The 20,360-nt window shown below is 37.8% G+C and overlaps 1 protein-coding gene across 1 annotated transcript; it reads left to right on the top strand.

The window, feature by feature from the left end:
- The first annotated feature begins 159 nt into the window (after positions 1 to 159).
- matk (megakaryocyte-associated tyrosine kinase) lies at positions 160 to 13,075 on the top strand. Its single transcript, XM_055050278.1, has 12 exons — positions 160 to 479; positions 3,217 to 3,330; positions 3,436 to 3,551; positions 5,315 to 5,534; positions 7,477 to 7,570; positions 7,702 to 7,767; positions 8,196 to 8,295; positions 9,078 to 9,162; positions 9,734 to 9,807; positions 9,915 to 10,110; positions 10,509 to 10,595; positions 11,144 to 13,075. The coding sequence occupies exons 2-12, from the start codon at positions 3,217 to 3,219 to the stop codon at positions 11,369 to 11,371; spliced, it is 1,380 nt and encodes a 459-aa protein (XP_054906253.1). The 5' UTR covers positions 160 to 479; the 3' UTR covers positions 11,372 to 13,075.
- Positions 13,076 to 20,360: the final 7,285 nt, after the last annotated feature.

Here is a 20,360-nt window from a genome sequence, read left to right on the forward strand (position 1 = left end):
TATTTCTGGACAGGGGAGATTAAATGAAGGAGGAAAACTGTTGCGTTCAATGCAGAGGCGCAGAAGTTGCAGAGTGCGTCACTTCTTGCGCCGCCTTTTCCGAATTTGCGGCACGTCTTTCCCAGCGTTGAGGAAGTCCCGCAGTAGAAGACGTCCAGGATGACGGGCTGCTGCACAGACGCGTCCAGCTGCGATGTCGGCGCCGTGGGAGCGCTCTGGGTTTAGGAGGGGAACCGGGATCTTCCTGCGGAGGATTTAAAAGTCTGGCGTGTTTTTGTTTGTTTTCTCTAATCTCCGGCCGCCAGTGTTTCCAGAGAGCTGCAGCGACTGAAACACTTGCACCGAGCGGACGGGGCGAGCCGCCAGCGGTTCCATGCTCAGCCTCTATCCGGCTGCATCGTTACGGAATTACCTTCGGAGTTTGTCGCTCCTGATTTCCGCAGAATTTCTGAACAAAGTCACCAACGTCCTGATCCAAGGTGGGTTCAGTTCTTCAGTCATCTCATTACTTCCCATTTAAGGCTTGGAAAAGTTCATGCGTTTGTGACCAGGGACTTTACAAGCCATCAAGTCCTACTGGGGCAAAGCAACTCAAATTGTTGTGTAAACAGTGTCTCTTGTTTTTTAAAGCATAAATGCATAAATTTATCAGACTAGCTCATCTAAATTGGATTGTAAGTCCATACTTTGAGTAGGCCACTCCAAACCCTTCTTCACTCTGAGCCATTCTAAAGGTGGGACTATGATGAGTTGAAGCTCCACTTCTGCCATTTCAGTGTACAGGTCATTTTCCAACAAATCGTGGCGATCATGAAGGTGTTTTTCAACAAATATGAAAAGGTTCTTTTCATCTTGAAGCTCTCCAATGAAATCTTCTTTCTTCCCAGTGTCTCTTTTTTGTTATTAAATCATAAACAATGACCTTAACTCAGGAAAATGACTTGTTCTTGATTCTTTTATTTGTTTTGGCTGAATCCAAAGCTGAATAGCTTCTCATAAACTTCAGTAAGTTCGGAAACAATTAGTGCTCAATGCACTCTGCTTTTAAAACGTTATCATTTAACAGAAGGAAATTATTCAAGGTCAGTGGAACAAATTAATAGTCTTTGCCACAAGCCAGATAGAAGGATCTGGTGAAAAGGTCTCAACCTATTTGAAATTATTTTGTGTGTGATCACCAAACTCGACTGACCGAGTTACCAGAAGGTTTCTGTTTACGAGTAAAAAAATAGTTTAAATATCAAACCGACCTTCAGCATTTTATTGACTGCCAAATTCACAAGTTGTTATGTTGGTGGCAATGTAACACAGTTCATGCTCTGGTTTTGAGGCTGAAGGCCGTCAACAACACTATACACACTACACACACTGATACACACACTGACGTGTGTGTGTGTACATATAATAGTCTAATGATGCTATAATCACTTTTCAAAATTTGTTTTTTTCACAGTTTCCTTGTGTAAAATAGAACCGATTTGCAGTTTTGTCAACATGTTTTCTAAAAACATAAGCTTTAAAATTCACTCTCGATGTTTTTCCCATCTCAACATTGAAAAACTCATTTTTCAATGCATGAACTCTATGTGATTTAGTCTGAGTGAATTCATAATACAAGCATGGCTCCAATCCAGTTTATCAAGCTAAATTCACAGAATGTCAAACTGTTTTTATGAGAATTGTGAGGTTGTGTTTATCGCAGAAGACGGTCAGATAGATTGAAAGATGTCGTAACATCAGCAACATGTTGTACATTGACAGTCTTTTACAAAAAGTTTCTATTCATTTACTTCCACTAAACTGTAAAATAATCACTTTTATTTTTGATTCTGAAGTGACATAAATGCAAGAATATGGTTGTATGTAGTTGCAGACTAATTTTTCTCAAGATGGAACCTGTGAAGTTCACCAGTCCCTCCTGCTGTATAAAAAAACCCCACATGATACAACTTCATTACGATTGGGTTTCCATTGGAAGCTTCCTCCTTTTTCCCAAATGTAATCATTGTTCATTACGTCCAAACATTTGCATTTTACAATTTTTTGATCATAGGACATGTCTTCAAAAACCAAAGTCTTTGTCTCTGCATGCCTTTTGTCCAAACTGTAATCTTATCTTTTTATTATTGGTTCTTCTTCTTTCCTGAGTCTGTGTAAGTATCACTCATTCCACTCATGTTGGACTTTCTCCTCCATGTCAGAGGTCATAAGGATAACAAGACAGTCTTACCAGCTTCAAGCAGGTTCTCCTCGAGGGGTTTTTGCTTTTGTTCTGGGGTTAATGTTCGCTTTTCCTACCAAAACGTTTATTTCCCAGCTGGGCATTTCCATGGCATTTATACATGAATATAACAATAATTATACTATGGACGTTGCCCTGTGGTCGATGAAAATTTGTAGACTGGTGTGATATCGCTTTTCTCATTTTTAGTGTACAGGAAACTAAAGATATGTGTTTTGACTTTAGACAGAAGCAAATGACACAAATAAAACAACAATAATTGAAGGCCAGACAGAAAATCACAAACGTCTTGAACTATTTCTGTCAGAGAACTTGCAAATAAATGGCCGACAGTGATTGACTGGGCTAAGAAAACTTTCAAAGTTTCAGATTTGCTAATTCAATGATGGCATTATTTTTATATGTGTTTAGTTCTTTATTGGTTTCTCGACATTCGGTCAAAAATGCACTTAGCAGAGTAATAAATGCAAGCAACAAGATCTTAGGAGTTGAACAAGATGATGATGATGATGTGCACTGCTGGCACTTTTCCTGCCCTGCATGGAGTTATACGTGATGCTGTTTTACTTCAATTGCATGTCTCTTAGTTTTATGTTTCTTTAATGCCCTTTGATACATGAATAAACTGAACTGAACTGCTTAAACAGATGAACGTCCCACTTCCAGGCATCTGAACTTGGATGCCACATATGTGGGGAGCCACAATAATGGTGTATCATCTGATTTAAAACCAAAATGTTCCATGACGTCAAACAAGGAAGCGGTGTGTTTGAGAAGTGGCTTTACGGACATCCACACGTAGTTATCAAAGTAACTTCATTGTTTCATATTAAGCTACCAGAAGCTCAGACAGCATTGGCATAATCATTTGGGGTTTTGATAATTGTTATGCTCTGCTCAGTAGGCTGCATGCAAGAAGCCTGAGCAAAGATGTGGCTGATGTTTCTATTATTATCTCTCCTTTCCCCCGGCAGATGAACTGGGCTCCTGGTACTCAGTGTGTAGCCAAGTGTGACAACAGGAAAGCTAAGCCTGGAGAGCTGCTCTACCACAAAGGAGACATTCTCACTATAGTTGATAGAAGCACGGTACTACCTCACCAAAAAAATCTCTGTTTCAAAGTTCACAGAGTCTGTAAAACCAAGGAGATGCTCGCTTTTTTATTTAACGAGAAAACTTTGCTTGTTGTACAGAGGAAAGGTTTTTACGCTGCCAGACACAACACCACAGCAGAGGAGGGGCTCATAAACTCCAGCAACGTGCGCGAGAGAGAGGCGCTACGAGTCGACCCCGGCCTCAGCCTCATGCCGTAAGTCTCATCATCCATCTCTGGTTCTCACAAAATCATTTTACTGATCATTCATTCAGGTCTCAAGTCACAGCCTGGTGCTCTGCGACTTCAGCAGGTTCTGTCATCGCGTCTTTGAAGCTTATCTGCTGACCACATTGTGTGGGCTGATCCTTGTGTTGCAGGCAAACACCAACTACAAGATTAAACTTCCTGTTTTTTTAGGACATAAATGTTGGTGGTCTTAAAACAAGAGTTTAATATAAACTCTTGTTTATAAGTGAGCCATCAGAATAGTATCTGCAGCAAGGTGGACCACAGACCAACTCAGTTTTTACTTTTAGTCTAGTTTTTCACTGGGAAATTGACCTTTGTGTTGCGTTTGTTCTGTGTGAAAGCTGCAGCAAAGCGGTTTGTTTTGGTGCCTGCGTTTTTGAATTACCTGGTTAGTAGTTTAGCAAAGTTTCCTTTTTAAGAAAGTGACCTTTTTGAACTTTAGTCGTTTTATGAACCACCTTGCTTTTTTCTCTGGTTGTGGCTCAACCTTCATTAAGAAAAAGCTCAGCCTATGGCTTCCACCAGTGGATGCTAAAGATGGATTTTTCTTGCGATCCGTGGATTATCTTTTAATTGTCTCCAACAGAGAAGGAGCGGGGATGGTTGTGGCTGAAGAATCTGAATTTAAGGAATCCACCAAAAATCTGTGCTCTTTTTGTTTGTCAACTAAAATCCGGGGCTGATTCAAACATTGCCTCTCTGCTTGTGCCACTTTACATCTCTGAAGAAGAAACGTTGCCATCTAAAATGCTTTCAGAAACAACAAAGTCCCTTTTACATCAGTAATAATTAATTCATGCGTTGCAGGCCAGTCTTGTACATCTTGTACATTTTAAAGTATTTAAAATCAAGTCAATGCCCACCATGTGTGCAGCAGCCGAGGCGAGAAGGCAGATAAATATGTTGGTGTACTGAATCCGTCTTTCTCCACTTTAATCTGCGCATCCTCGAGAGACGAAGGTTTAATGATAACATCATCAAACTAATTTTTAACTCGTATTTACTCTGAATGAGGCCACCTACTTGCATGTAAAAATGTAGAAGTTCACGTTTTTAGTTCTGAGATGAAATATTACTCCAACTTTCTCATCACTGTTTTTATGCAAGAGGTTTTGAGACGCTGCTTTTTAAGATTTGACATGTGATGTATGCACAATGCACAAACATGCAAAGGAAGTGAAAGATCTATTTTTGCTGTTCTGCTGAATTAAGGCTGTTTCTGATTCCCTCTCGTCTCACTTTGTGCTGTGCATCTTGTTTATAGTTGGTTTGTGAATGTAGGGTTTTTTCCACACATATCAATGCAAATTAACGACAACTGACATGATTAATTGAATTAACCGTGATCAATCGATTATTGAAATAAGTAATTTAGTAGTAAATTTATTGCTACATGAAGGATACAGACTCTAAAAATTGCCATTTGCACAATCAGAAAAAGCAATTTAACCAAAAAAATATACATTTTGCACATAAGATGAAAGAAATAATCAACAATTAGCTGAAAGTATTTTTTCAGATGCAGATTGAACTTTGCCAGAAATGATGAAGGGTTCATTGTTATTGCATTTTTGACAAAATTTTGTTTTCTTATTAAAAAAAAATCATTGAATTGTTTGCTTATTTATTTCAAATAATGTGTAAAAAAGTACTGCAAAATGTGCCAATTTTTAAAAATCCAATTAATCAGAAAATTGATCACTAGAATAATCGATTACGGTCCTCAGCTGGTTTCACGGGAAGATCTCTGGACCGACTGCGGTGGGAAAGCTGCAGCCGCCTCACGACGGCCTCTTCCTGGTGCGAGAGAGCATTCGCCACCCCGGCGACTACGTCCTGTGTGTCAGCTTCTCTAAAGACGTCTTCCATTACCGAGTGATTTACCAAGACAACAAGCTGACCATCGACAACGAGCAGTACTTCTACAACCTCATCGATATGATCGAAGTAAGTGAGAAGCTCTGTACGGATCAATCGGCTTTAGAGATTTGATTAGGCTCAAATATTAGAGGAATTCCAGAGAGACGTGAAGTTTAGGTTAAATAAGCCATCTATTCTTAAACGATTCTTCACAAATGTAATTATTTAACTTTAAGATAATCCAAATATGATAATTTATTGAGATGAATTCTTAGATTAAATTAAAGTGATTCATGTCACTAGTTAAGGATAATTTAATGCCAAAGTTTCATTTATTTCAGTAAATAAAGTGAAGCATGTCCATTCATCACACTCAGTGGCCGTATTGCAGATCTGTTAGTTCAAATTCTCAGTTGAACTAACAACTATGTAATACAAAAGATCAGTTTGAAGGATTTTTGGTACATAAATATTATTCTAATGAAAAGTGTTTATCTGGCGGATGTTTGGCTGGAGCTCATTTAGCTTGAATTAAAGCGTCAGAGGCGTGTGGTCGGTCTTTGGCGTAACAAGGTGGTTCAAAAATCTTGCTGCAGGATCTCATTTGAGATGTGATGAAGGACACAAAGTGTCCTCTGAAAAGCTAAAAGTCGGCAAAATGAAATTACATAAGAATACGTAAAGTTGCAGCCTGGTTTACAAGTACGTGGTTGATCAATTCCTGCTTGAGAATCATCTTCTCCTGAATGCATTTGCTTCACAGTCCTCTTCAGGTTTTGGTTAAACCTGTCGCCTGCATACTCTCATCTGCCATACCTTCTCCTTCCACTCAACTTTAAACAACATGCTTGCATACAGGACCTTGTTGACACCCAGTTTCTTTCGCTATGACCTTTAGAGGTTTACCTTTGTGTTTGACGTTGTGAAGTCAGCAGTCACCCCACGGTTGGTGAAAGCTAGATTATAACATTTTTGTGTTTTTTTTGTATTTTCGAACTTTTTGAAGAACTGATTTTAGTTTTATCACAAGCTGTAAACACAAATACTCTCTTGAAACAATTAACTCTGTGTGTCTAAAATAATTATCTGATAAATAAAATAAGACTAACCCAGTAATTTTGTGAAATGCTTTTGTTCATCAGGTTGAGACAGCAACTCTAAGAGGCTCTTTTATAAACTATATCAAGGGTTTAAAGTATTTTTCTAGATAATATTTTGCCTAAAATTAGTTTGAAATTTTAATTATGGTCAGCATGCATTCAGAACGTCAACAAGTTTTATAAGGTTTCACTTCCTCATTCTGTGTGTGTAATGTCTGATCTTTGATTAAATCTGGTTCTGACCTTTTGACTGTGGAAAACAAAAAAAAACATATAAAACCAAACTCCTTTCTGGAGCCTTTTTCAAAAACAGGTCTGTGGTTTAGAAATCAGTCTTTCTTTTTAAATAAAAATGAAAACTGACAGTGGAAGATGCATCACATACAAACTGATACTTTGGTGGATTCAATTGGTATCTTTAGGGAAGAAACATTTTATCCCAGTTTAGCCATAAGATGTTTCACCAAATCTTTGTTTTCTGCATTAAAATGTCTGCACTATTAAAATTATCGTCCATTAAACTGATCTAACATATTGATATGCAGAGCATAAATTCATGACGGTTGAAATGTACTAACTTACCAAATATTGGGTCATAGCACAAATCTTCATTCCGTTTTACCCTTTTATGGTTTATCGTGTCTGTGGCTGTGGAGAGTCACACTGCAGTCAACTATCAGTGGGCTGCAAGTGTCTTTATGCCTGAGTCACTCTGTAACTCACTGCTGCTGAGGAAACGGAGGGGGGAAAGATACAGCTACTGGACTAACCCAGTGTGTCACAACCTATTGCCAGACATTTCTTATTTGAGTTCAATTCAGGTGAATTTTGCTTTTGTGGTAGTACATGTGAATTCAAACAAACCAGCTCCACGGAAACAGCCTGCAAACATTCGCTGTCTGCGACTCATTTGGTTTTCTTTGATGCAGTTTTACTCAAAGAACAAAGGCTCCCTCGTCACGACTCTGGTGACGCCCAGGAAGAAACAAGGAGCCAAGTCAGCTGAGCAGGAGCTGTCTAAAAGTAAGCTCAGAGTCAAGCTGTCTTCATGTTTTGGTGCAAAAACACAACTCTGTGCACTTCAAAACAAGATGCTGCAGATGTTCAAGCTTTTTGACATATTTGCAGTCGTTATAATGTTTGTTTTTTTATAGCTGGGTGGCTGTTGGACATTACGAAGCTCAGTCTGGGAGAAAACATTGGAGAAGGAGAATTTGGTGGTGAGTTTGTTTTCTTTACTGCAGGTGGAGGCGTTAGGAAATGACAACAGGAAATATGTAATCTTGTTATGGTATTTCTGGTTGAGAAATGTCACTGAAACCCCCTGACATGCAACAAGCCTCACGCATTGCAATGAAGTCCTTGGTAAATATGTTATTTATAGATTTGTATCTTTAAAGTTTTCTATCACACCTCTGAAAAGAATCTAAACATTTCCTTACTTTAAAATACATACAGCCCAAATCAAATATTTACACACACTGTGTAAAACATTTTCACTTTTATTTATTTAAGTCAGTTAGGACAAAAGAAAAATATATATATATTTATATATACATATAATCGAAAACATTTAGAGACTGGAGGAAGTCAGATTAAAACAAAATGTCTTAATAGATATTAACTGTGTGTAATTTACAACCCTCAGCTGTTTATCGGGGGGAGTACATGGGCCAGATGGTGGCTGTGAAGACCATAAAATGTGACGTCACAGCTCAGGCGTTCATGCAGGAAACGGCTGTAATGACGTAAGTCCTCAAGCGTTCACCCTTGGAAATACCTTTGAACGCCATCAGGTGTTGTCTGTCGTGCCTGATGGCGTGATAGATTTTGTTCAGTGTGAAAAAAAGCACACAAAGTTCTGGAGAATTTTACATACACTCCTGATGGTCATACATTTTTTGGTATTTCCTGGCTTTTAATGATTTAGCTGAATTATTTCCCCACTGGTAGAAAACAAACACCAAAGCTTTGGGGGCGACGTTCAGTTTGTGGAACTGAACGTTGAATTGTTTAAATGTCAGTGAGAAATTTGCTCCTAAACCTCAACAAACATTTGGCAAAATATATATATATATATATATATATATATATATATATATATATATTATATATATATATATATATATATATATATATATATATATATATATATATATATATATATATATATATATATATATATAATATATATATATATATATATATATATATATATATATATATATATATATATATATATATATATATATATATATATATATATATATAATATATATATATATATATATATATATATATATATATATATATATATATATATATATATAAACAGCCTGTTTTATCCATTCATGTCCAGTCCTTCTTGTTTTAAAAAAAATATATAATAGAAGTCATTTGCTGCATTATCCTTAGAAAAGTTTATATTAACATGAGATTAATGCAGATGACAGACGTATATAAACGTGTGACTTTAATTGTGCATCCATGCAGTTTGGTTTCACTCGTCTCTTTGGTTTCCTTGTTTCAGGAAGCTGCAGCATAAGAACCTGGTGCGGCTGCTGGGCGTCATCCTTCACAAGGGGCTCCACATCGTCACTGAGCTCATGACCAAGGTACTCTTAATGAACACAGTTAAACCCCAGAAATTATTCATTCCCCCAGTGGATTAAGATTATTCTTTTTTTTTGAGCGACTGGTGCCTTTGTGTGAGATTTAAACCTAATCGTGCCAGAGGCATGAATGAGTCTTAATTATAATAAATCATGAGATAAATTATTATTCTGGTAAATATTAAATTTCATCTTATCATGACTGCATCACCACATATAAAAGGTAGTTATAACAATACAGAAGCGACATGTTATTTTTATTATGTAAGTGCACTTATATAATAAATATATTATAAAGAAACTGTTATTTATCAATAAACTTATTCATGATTAATATACATTTTTGTCATTATTTTGTGCATTTTGTATTTGCTAGAGTAGTTTTTCCTTCTATGATAAAGACATTAATCATAGATCATGAAAAAATTGCAGGTTTTTTTTCCTGCCAGTTGAGGGCGCTAAAATGCAGGCCCAATTCAAACTCGTCCTATGTCTTATTTTTCTCTTTAATTATTGACATTGAAGGTTTGTTTACCTTTAAACTTTAGGTTTATGATGTGTTTGCATGTCGCAGGGAAACCTTGTGAATTTTCTCCGGACCAGAGGACGATCAGTCGTCGGCTCCCCTCAGCTGCTGCGCTTTTCCCTGTGAGTCTCCGCTCTCGTTATGCCACCTCTGTTTAGGGGAGACTTTTTAAGCAGATGCTGATTTCCTCCACGTTGTGTTTTTTTTCTTCTGTACGTTCTGTGGACAGTGATGTGTGTGAAGGGATGGAGTACCTGGAGTCAAAGAAACTTGTTCACAGAGATCTGGCAGCGCGAAACGTCCTGATCTCTGACGACAGCGTGGCGAAGGTCAGCGACTTCGGCCTGGCGAAGGTGGACTCCAAAGAGACGGACAAAGCCAAGCTGCCCGTCAAATGGACGGCGCCTGAAGCTCTGAAGAAAGAGGTATGTTAACTCTCTTATCAAAAAGAACAATCTCCTCGTTTTACTGTTCAGCTCACTTTATCTTGCTGATTGAAGGCCTGTTTACTCAGTCAGCGCATAAAGAGAAGACAGTAATTTGAAACATTCTCTGTGTGTTGTTCTCTGAATAATATATTGTCATTAGTCAATAACTGCAGACCTTACGCTCACATGTATTAGTCTTAAAATATCACAACTATAAAACGGGGAATTCCAGTGGAGAGGGGCAGATCATAAATAGCTCCACGCACTTTTACTGGGTCATAAGTCATAATTAGGAGAAACAACATTTTGTGTAAAATCTACTTCTTATTTTTTTCTTCATTTTATAGTTTGATCCTTTTAAATCTATCCTCAATGTTTGTCTGTTGTTTCTGCAGAAGTTCTCCTCAAAGTCAGACGTTTGGAGCTACGGCGTTCTCCTGTGGGAGATCTTCGCCTACGGCCGCCAGCCCTACCCTAAGATGGTAGGTGGCACCTCTCCATAGCGATGCTTGTGATTTCACAGAGTCCTTCAGCACATTAGCTGCTGGCACTCATTTGTTTTCATGCCAATAAATGTTGGCTACTAATTTGCAACTATTTGTAATCGTGTTTATGTAAAAGAGCCATTTAACTATTTCAGCAAATAGCCATCGGTTATCGACGTGAATTACATAAAAAATGAATTTTTATGGATGAATTACATAAAAACATAAAGTAGTTCAGAACAAGCGTCATGATGTCTTTCTGAATATTTTAAGTGAAGAATCTAACCGAGTTACAGAATCGTATTGTCTCCAGCTGAAGAAAACTCAGTTGCCTGAAGTATTTTTAGCTCATTTTTTCGATCTTAATGACATAATCATAAATTATAAATTACAGTTGTTATTTTAAACTTAAAAAACAGAAAAAAGTTGTCACTAGCATTCATAAATTCTGCATCATTTATGGCAGCAAGTATTGTCTCAGCTTTACTCTGCACAAGCAAAAATCCTTGCTGATTCAGTCGATCCTCTTTGTTTCTGTGCTTCAGTCTCTGAAGGAAGTGAAGGAGAAAGTGGAAGCAGGTTATCGCATGGAGGCTCCAGAGGACTGTCCTCCTGGTGTTTACGCCATAATGAAGCTCTGCTGGGAGCAGGAGCCGCGGAAAAGACCAGGCTTCTCAAAACTGAGAGAGAAACTTGAGCAAGAACTGAGTAAAATGAGTCCAAGCTCTGCAGCCGGGTGTCAAGAAGCAGCCAAGACCGGACTGAGGAGCTGAGTTCAAGTCTGCAGCTGTGATGAACCGGCTCTCATTTGGTGAAGACTCTTGGGATAAAGACCCTTAAACTAATTAAATTTATGGATTGGTAAAATGTCAAAGCGACGAGGAGGAGGATGGTTCTGATGAATTCATGGTTGTGTGCAGGAAATATTTATCGGTGGCCTCTTTGTTTGAGGTCGACACCGTTTGGTCCAAACTGAGTTGTCTCAGAAGCTTTAATATAGATTCTCACTAAAAGAAGCTAAAAACTCATAGATTTTTCTTTATTTATAAAGCAGATTTTAAGCAGCAGCTTTTTCCAAAGTGTAGGTCATAAAATTAACAAAAAAGACAGTTTTATACTTCATATTGTTTATTTATTTAGTCTGATAAAAAATACATTTTACTTACTTTTTAATGGAGAGGTTGATGTAATCAAGTATGATTGATTATGAATTAGTGAAAAGCCAGTTTAGTAATGAAATACATGTCTGATAATTTACTATTCATATCTCACTAAAACCAAACAGACCAAAAGACAATTCATAAAATAATTTCATTACCTTCATCGATGAGCACAAAATCTTTTTATTTTACAGCCATATTTGCAAATATTGCCAAAGTTGCAATTATTTTATTATAACATTTTATTAAAGTGCAGCAGCACAAAAATGTAACACAAGACAACACAAAGCAAGTGGTCCAAACACTTCATAATAATTACTACACCAAGTAACTTTACTCCTTATAATCCACTAATAAGTGCCTAGTTTTCAGTCCAAGCTGAACTCATTCTTTGTTCAGTTGCTGATTAAGACGCTGCAGGGTTTTAATTCACTGCAAATTGGGCCAAATCTCACTGTCTGAGAAGATCGGGTAAAAGACAGAGATCTGGTAGCTGGTATAGATGATGAGGTGTATGAATTACTCTCTGCATTTGTAATTTAAAATGAAAGGTAATCTCCAGGTCTGAAACCCAGGCGGTCTTTTAGAGCCACAGCTACACACCTTATCTTCAAGGAGAACTGCAGTCAGTCCAAAGTTATTCAACCTTCTTCTTTAAAGTTTTGGTGCAGCTCAGATTCCTCTTGGCAAAGCAACATAGATCCACATAGTCAGTGTCAGTGGTCCTGTTTTATCTGAAGCATTTTGCTTTTGCTACTGTTTAGCGACCACATGTAAATAGTTTGTGTATAAATGCAACCAAATCATGTTGCTGTCTCGATTTATTTGCACTGTTATGATTTTATTGCCACGAATTAAAGAATGTAATATGTTCGGTTCAAATGTTGATAAATCTGAATCTTATTTTGTGCCTGAACTTAAATGATTGCAGCACTGGAGGGAATAAAATGCTAATAAATAAAAGAATAAAAAGAAAGGAGAAAGGATCAGGGTTCATTAGGAAACCTTCATGTTTTTTATTTTTTGGATTCTTTTTTTGTGTTGTTTTGTGTCATTTAGATGTTCGTTTCAGTGTTTCCCTTCAGCTCCTCCGTTCTCTCCCAGTCCAAATTCCCAGTACTTTAAAAACCAGTCAATTTCATTTCCTCCTTGCCAGATTCTTGTTCACCTCCTCTCTTGTCTGTTGCTCACCTTATTTGCTGGCAGGGGAACCCAAATGAAATGTTAAAGCTGAACAACTGAGGTTCTCAAATCCAGATGTTTTTTGGCTTTGATGCTGATTCTGATCTTTTAGGAATCAGCGTTTTTATCAATATAAAGCAGCTACCGATCTAAAACTGAATAAAATCAATGCATTTCTTACGTTTGAACAGTACAGCATTTGATCAGTATTGTATTTCGCATTGTGGTTGTCGCCTTTCTAAAGTTCTGGGATGTTTCACATTAGGTCCACATGATCAGTGCATAATTACTCACTTTTGAGGGATGTCTAACCTTCTTAAAACCTTTTAACATTTAGTTTGTCGTACTCCTTACTGTCAAAATGAGAGGGAACGCTGTGATGAGAGAGAAAGATCGTCAGAAATGAGATCGCAGCCGCTTTTGAGTCTGACAAGAGGCTTGAAGAGATCTTTTACTGTTTTGAAAATTGTTTACAGTGGAGGACATTTAGGGCAGGACTGACTGTCCAAATTCACACGGAAAGCAGACTGCAAGATGCTAAAAGAAGTCTCCACTAACCCCAAAATATGATCAAGGGAACCACAACAGGCTCATGATAAAGTCGATTGGAAAGTCCTTGTCTTTACAGGTGATGCAGGACGAGCTGCAGCAGCCAATACAGTCACTTTTTACTTAAGGCTTCATTATAAGGATGAAAAAACAATTGGGTTTCAGGTGAGACAGACTGAGACCAATAAAACAATACGCTCAAACTAGAACACATATTTACAGGACAAGCACAAGAGAACCGGATGTAGTTTTTGAAAAAGCCGCCATTTAAACTCGGCTGGCTTTCTATGGGTTAAGCTGACGTACAATCACAGACAGCAGACCAACATCAGGAGTTTAATTGGTTTCATGGAAGGAAAGCAAAGGTTTAGAGTGTTAACAATATGAGCATGGAATGATTATTAGAGGGAATGTAGTCAGCAAAGATTATTTTGAGATGTTGATTTCACTCAGAGATTTATCAGACTGTGTAAGTGATGTGGATTTATTTTAAACTGAATGACTGATACGTGGGGCACTTTGATTCAATTCGTTCAAATGTAATTTCTTTCATGAGTTTAAATCAAAAGGAAATGAACATTTATTTCTGCTTTCTGTCCCCTCTTCGAATATTGAGATTAGAACAGCGATTTGCGTTATCCACGTCCTCCAGGGACGTCTTTGGCTTTTGTAGATACTCAATACTTTTCTGCTTCACTAATCTTTTGGGGGGGGGGAACATTTTTAATGATTCGCACGTTTCATGTATCGCAGGCCACACATGTCGTGTTTGCTTCTTTTTTTTGTCATTATTTGAGAAAAACATAGAGCAAGATGTTAATTTCCCCAGTAATGCTAAAATATTTCCACTTTAAATCTCACCACAGAATAAAGCCTTCTTTGTGGGATTGTTGTCATGTCACAAGACCAAATTAAAGATGTCATTTGACATAAGTCTGCGTAAGCCTGGTGTTTATCAGCATCCCAGAGGACGGAGCACAAATTGCAGCTTGATCCTCTAACTCTTGTTATCATATGGTGAGAGTGGGGGTCCACGATTTCTTCAATCTGCTCTGTGTTTTTTATAAAGCCTCTAATGGGATGAGCAGCAATTTTCTGCTCAGGGATTTATAAGAAATCAAACAAATAATAATAAAGATGGAAAAAAAAAATAAAAAATGATGGTGCAAGCTTCTGGTGCCGAAATATCGCCAGACGTTTCCTCGCTCCGGGCTGTGTCCTGGTGTAGATGGATAATGGGACACAAAGCCTTCACCCATATGTTGAGGAGTGTGCTGAGATGCTTTTCTCGGAGCTTCTAAGTCCTTAAGTTGCGCTTTCTACAAAGACTTAGAAAACAGCTAATCTGCTGAAGCAGCAGCAGCAGCAAGCCTGAGCAGACAATGACCGATCACCTGTTGCTTTCACCTGATCCTAGAGAGTGGATGGGAGACCCGGATAAACAAGCTGTCACTGTGTGATTTCTGGCTTCGTCTGCAAAAACACGCAGGATCTTGGTGTTTCTGAACTTCTCTCTGTGTCGTGGCTCCAAGTTGGTTCTGAAACAAAACATGTGCGCTGAAATCTAAACGGAGTTGAATTCAATCGGTGATGCAGAGTCAAAACAACAAACGTGCAAACTCTGTTTCTGAAGCAAAATGTCTCAAATTATCTCACGCAACTCTGTGTGTGAAGTCCAAGCCGAGCTCTACTGCTGCTGTACCTGGCTGCGTGTGCAGCAGTGTGTAAATGAATGGTTTGGCCTAACCTAAAGGGTTTATCTTGGTATGGTTTAAGTAGATTTTGGCGGGTTCAGATCGGGTCAGAAACTGGTTGTCTGAGCCAATTTAAGCATCAGAACCAAGAAGCTCTTCCAAGAAGGCGACATCTTCCAGGTCAGGATGGTGAGGCTTTTTTCTTTACAGAAGGATTTAGCCCGTTAAAAGCAAAAGTCCCAACAGTGCACAACCAGATGTTTCTGTGTACTTGAGTGTCGCATGGATTAGAAAATATTTGTTATAATACCCATCCATTTCTTAATGGGCTTGCAAACCTAAAGCCCCACTGGGAGTATCTTAAAAGCAATTTACATTTCTGTTTGTTTTATTCACATTTGTAGATATTCAAAAATAATAATAATAATAATAATAATAAACGTGATGACTGTTAATTCTCAGTGACTGAAATAATTTCTGCATTTAAAAAAAAATAAGAACACACACAGTAGTTGTCGGAAGTCAACATCATTTTCACTTTAATAGTTTATCTTTTTACTTCCTTAATGGGGGGGTATTACTATTTTTTCCAGCTAAGTGTATAAAAGTGAATTTATTGGCTATTTTCTGCTATACAAAATAGAAATTTATACACACTGTTTAAATAGATAAGACCTTTTTTTCTCCTTCCTGTCTGACAATAGGTCAAATTTCATATTTCCTGTTTTAGCTTCGTTAGCATCACTGAGTTGATGTTGCCTTTGCTTCCCCACAAAAGGTACTGGGTTCAATTTTACACAGACTTGCATCACTATCACAGTGACGTGGTGGGACTACAACGTAACCACATGAACAAAGAGCTTTGTGTAGCACATGATAAAAACCTACAAGATGGAGGTACGTCAAATCCAGCAGAGTTCAAAGTTAGACTTACAGCTTTATGCTATGACTTTGGAAGGATGGCAGAGTTTCTTTGCCAAAGCAGATCTACAGCAGAATATCTGCGCTTGAAATAACACAAATAGAGTGCAAAGCTGTGATGTGCATTTTAAATATTTTCAAGATGGAAAAACAAAAAGCACTAGATGTTATGCAGTCTTTAAACATGGTGTTGTGTTTCGTCCATTTGCTCTCATTGATGTCTCATTCGGTTGGTTAAAGCAGGACAACTTTAATGAATACCATCAGGGGTTTTAGAGAAATCGGAAAATGCTTTGCGCGTGAAGAACAGACCCCATTTTAGAAGACTGGAAGTAATGGAAGGATAAAAAGTACTTTAAAAGATGAAAAGTAAAAGAAATCAAACGTTACCGATTCATCTTTGGCCAGACAAGAAGTAAAAATGATCCGGGTCGAACATGACAGGCTTTGCTCTGAAAGAAATGAACTTTTAGTGATAGAAAAGGGAGCCGGCCCTTTTCTGCGTGACAACGATTGTATCAGTTTGCACAACAAATGAGACTACACATCCTCCTGCAGGTCAGTGTGAAGGTTTACCTGCTGATAGGTAGGTGTAATTCAATTATCAAAATTAGCTTACGAGCTGCTGTCTGCTTCTCGGGTCCTATCTGACAGTGGAGGCGCCTGTTTGACAAAGGTGCTGATTGTCTTAATTATCAAAATAATGGAGGCTGTCGTGGTTGTGCTTCGATTCCAGGGCTGTTTAAACGCTCCATGGTTACAGATAATTGAGTATTTCCACACTGAGAGAAGCAAGTTTAAGTCGCAAACAAAATTTTTATGGAAAGATTTTTCGCCACTTGATTTTCTCTGAGAATGCAAATACGTTTCAATGAAAGGTCTTAAAAAGGCAAAAGAAACACATTGAGAAGACTTGAAAACATACAAAGGACGACATTAAACTTTTGGCTTTTGACTAAAGGAGCAGTAAATTGCAGTAATCCAACGCCACAAACAAACCGATCAACTTTTAGCCTCGAATGGAATTTGGCAATAATTGTATGGTTTTAATTATGATTTGAAGAAGCCAGCTGCTTTTGAACATATCAGCGTGTCAGTGAGCTGGTTCTCGGCCGGAACAGAAAACACAAGAGAAGAAGAAGAAAACATGTGAGAGGGGTTGCAATCCAGTAATCATATTAAAATAATAAATGTGATAAATGAAGCCAAGAGGAACTAAACAAACCAGTTTTCTGTGGTCATAATTTTTTCATTTTTTACAACCTGAATTACAGATTAAATTTCTCTAAACTGTGTGAGACAAACATGTTTTTCATAAAGTAAATCAGACATGTGTAGGAGAGCCGCACTTATCAGACAGTAGTGAAATCCACATATATATATATATATATATATAAATATATATACTTCTTTGATGTGGTTTAAATCTCTGACTAAAAGCAATTAAGAGATCATTCTAAATAAAAACAAGTATTTCTTAATAAACTGGACTTTATAAATATATATTTGCTTGCAACAAGGACATTTTTGAGTCCCTCTCATTCTGTTCTTGTGCTTTTTCCCTTTGGGGAAGGAGAATCTCAGGAATGAAAATCAAAATGTGAAGCAGTTTGATCAGAAATGAGGCGAAACAGAGCAAAGCCTCCTGAGTGATCCTTGCATCTTTCTGAGAGGTTCCAGCATTTCAGACACAGCAGACGATGCAACTGAAGAAGATACAGGAAAATATAGGAAAAGTTATTTCTTAATGTTTAGATATAAACGTGTTGATACTAATATCAGTTTATTTGATAGCTATGCAGGAACGAGTTTGACCAAGGCTGACTTCCGAGCATAATATCACCACGTAAATCCTCCTAAACGGTTTGTGGAAAACCGAATCTAAGAGCCAATCAATACAGAGTTATGCGTGTGTGTGTGTGCGTGTGTGTAAGTCAATGACAGTCATCTTATGGTCACATGAACTTACCCTCCCTAACTCTGCTCCCTCCCCACTAAGCTGACACTGCGCATTTACACGTTAGCTGCTTTTACCTCTAATAGGATCAGCAGGACTTAACTTTGTCATCTGATAAAACTAAGCAGCTTGACAACTACACTGCTCCTTCTTAACCAATCTATGCTCAATTAAGATAACTGGGAAACCTTGTAAGGACAAAAATGTTTTCAAGAAAAATATGAGCGCTGAGCATCATGGGGCTCCACAGGCTTATTGAAAAATGAGAGGAATTTTTCAATAAATGAGGGATTTAACTGGGAAATGTCTTTATGCGCATGTATTCTTATATTCACTTGTCAAATTTCAAAGAGAAATGTCAAGCATATAATAAACAGAGTAATGTCAGTTTTAATCCTTGCTCTTTTGTTGCAACAACTTCCCCTCACAATATATATGAAAAACACATTTTAAATCAACCTTAAGCTATAAATTGACAGCATCTGTGCATAAATATGATGTATTTCAATAATTCAGTGGCTTCAACAATGATTAAACTTGTTATTTTGGAGCTTGCTTGCTGTAGTTTCTTTGCACCTTTTTTTTTTTTTTCTTTGCGTGAGCTTCTCATGAACACACAGGTTTCCTCTTTATCAAAATCTGCAGGCTAAAATTAACCACAAAGCTCCACCTCTGTTTGGGTGGAGATTTTAGGTGTGTTATCCGTGCCGGGGGGGGCAAATTTAGAGTTGACCTGCCAAAGCATCCTGCAGAGAGGACTAAGGAGATCTGAAACTCTCCCTTCTTTCCAGCTCCACGGGTGTTTTTATTCCTCACAGTAGCTTCACAGTAAGCAATTCACCAAACTTTGTGAACATTTTTTGCATGTATGATGTCTATCCAAAATGATTTCTCATCAGCCTGACAAACATTTGAAAAGGTCAGAGGTGTGGATCCAGAGTGACACTATGGTAACGCTCAACTGGGAGCTATTTTTGTTCTGATTCACTGGAAAAGTTCCCACCTATTTGGAGTAATGACAGCAATTATATGCACAGATCAGCTGATTTGTATGCATGATGTAAACTGTGGATGAGTGTATATATAGACACAAATAAAAAGTTTTTTGGTGCTTCATAGTTTTGCCGATTTTGTTTGTATTATGTGCACAAATTGTTGGGTGCTGGACCTCAGGACATTTTGTTTAAAATTTTAACAGCTGGTATTTTTCTTAAACAAACACAAAATCAAAATGCCATGTCTGGCTGCTTTTTAGTGTCATGGTTAAGTTGAACAGAAAACTCTTCTAGTTTCTGCATGCACCTTGTGTTTGAATGTATTGCACTTGCATATGTGCAGAAATGTGCTGTGCGAGTGTCTGGACATGTTTGAATGTTCATGAGCACAGAAGCGAAGGCTGATTTGTCTCCAGTTCACTTCTAGGACAGGAAGTTGCTCCTCAGCTTTGGCTGCTGATTTGCTGGTATGGAGCTGGAAGAGAACTGGAAATGAATGACAGAGAAGAATGACTATAAATTTATGAGGAGACAAACTGATCTGGAGGCAAAATCAGACATGCAACATGTTCATTTTGAGTAACTTCCCTTTTCACGGTAAATGTGTAATCTATTTTTACATCAACTTGTGTTTCTCCATTCCTGTGGATTGGAGGCTATTTTCAAAGGAGAAATGCAACGAGGAGTCGCACGCTATCATGAGAGATCACTCTCTTCCAGCCCATAAGCTGTTTAACCTCCTGCCATCTGGAAGTCGATACCTTTCCATTCAATCAATAACAACCTGCTTGAGCAATCAATTTATTCCCCAGGCGCTACACCTGCAGGATCTCCATTGACCCACATATGGAAGGATATAATTATTTTTTAGTAAATATCTTGACTGAAGTTTGTTGTCAGCATTATTCAGATGACAGCTGATCCTCACATCCACACTGTGATCTACAGTGGAAGAGAGAGTCCATGAAGAACGCTACAAATCAGACACCCTACAAGTTAAAAAGGAAACTCTCCTCTGTCAGAACCAACTGGTTTGCATGAATTAAACATTCACAATAAAATAATTAACAATGAAGCTTCAGGACTGCACAGTGGAACGCCGGATTAGAGCATCGGGGGTTTCGGTTCCCTCTTTGACAAAGAGTTTGCACGTTCTTCCCTTGCATGTACTGGTTCAGCTCCCCCCCACACAGTGCAAAAACACGACTGTTTGATTGCTTAACATAAGTAGTGAAACTCTGTGGATGGACAAACGACTAACATTATAAAATGTGATGCATCTCAAAAGTTTCACAGTTTTACAG

This window comes from Poeciliopsis prolifica, unplaced genomic scaffold, assembly GCF_027474105.1.
Source record: "Poeciliopsis prolifica strain line A6 unplaced genomic scaffold, Auburn_PproV2 SCAFFOLD002, whole genome shotgun sequence".
Lineage (NCBI taxonomy): Eukaryota > Metazoa > Chordata > Actinopteri > Cyprinodontiformes > Poeciliidae > Poeciliopsis > Poeciliopsis prolifica.

Bases quoted from the DNA above. Each gene is read 5' to 3' on its own strand.
- matk (XM_055050278.1), top strand. From the start codon at position 3,217: ATGAACTGGGCTCCTGGTACTCAGTGTGTAGCCAAGTGTGACAACAGG. The intron at 3,331-3,435 runs GTACTACCTCAC...CTTGTTGTACAG, and splicing joins CTATAGTTGATAGAAGCACG to AGGAAAGGTTTTTACGCTGC. The intron at 9,808-9,914 runs GTGAGTCTCCGC...TTCTGTGGACAG, and splicing joins CAGCTGCTGCGCTTTTCCCT to TGATGTGTGTGAAGGGATGG.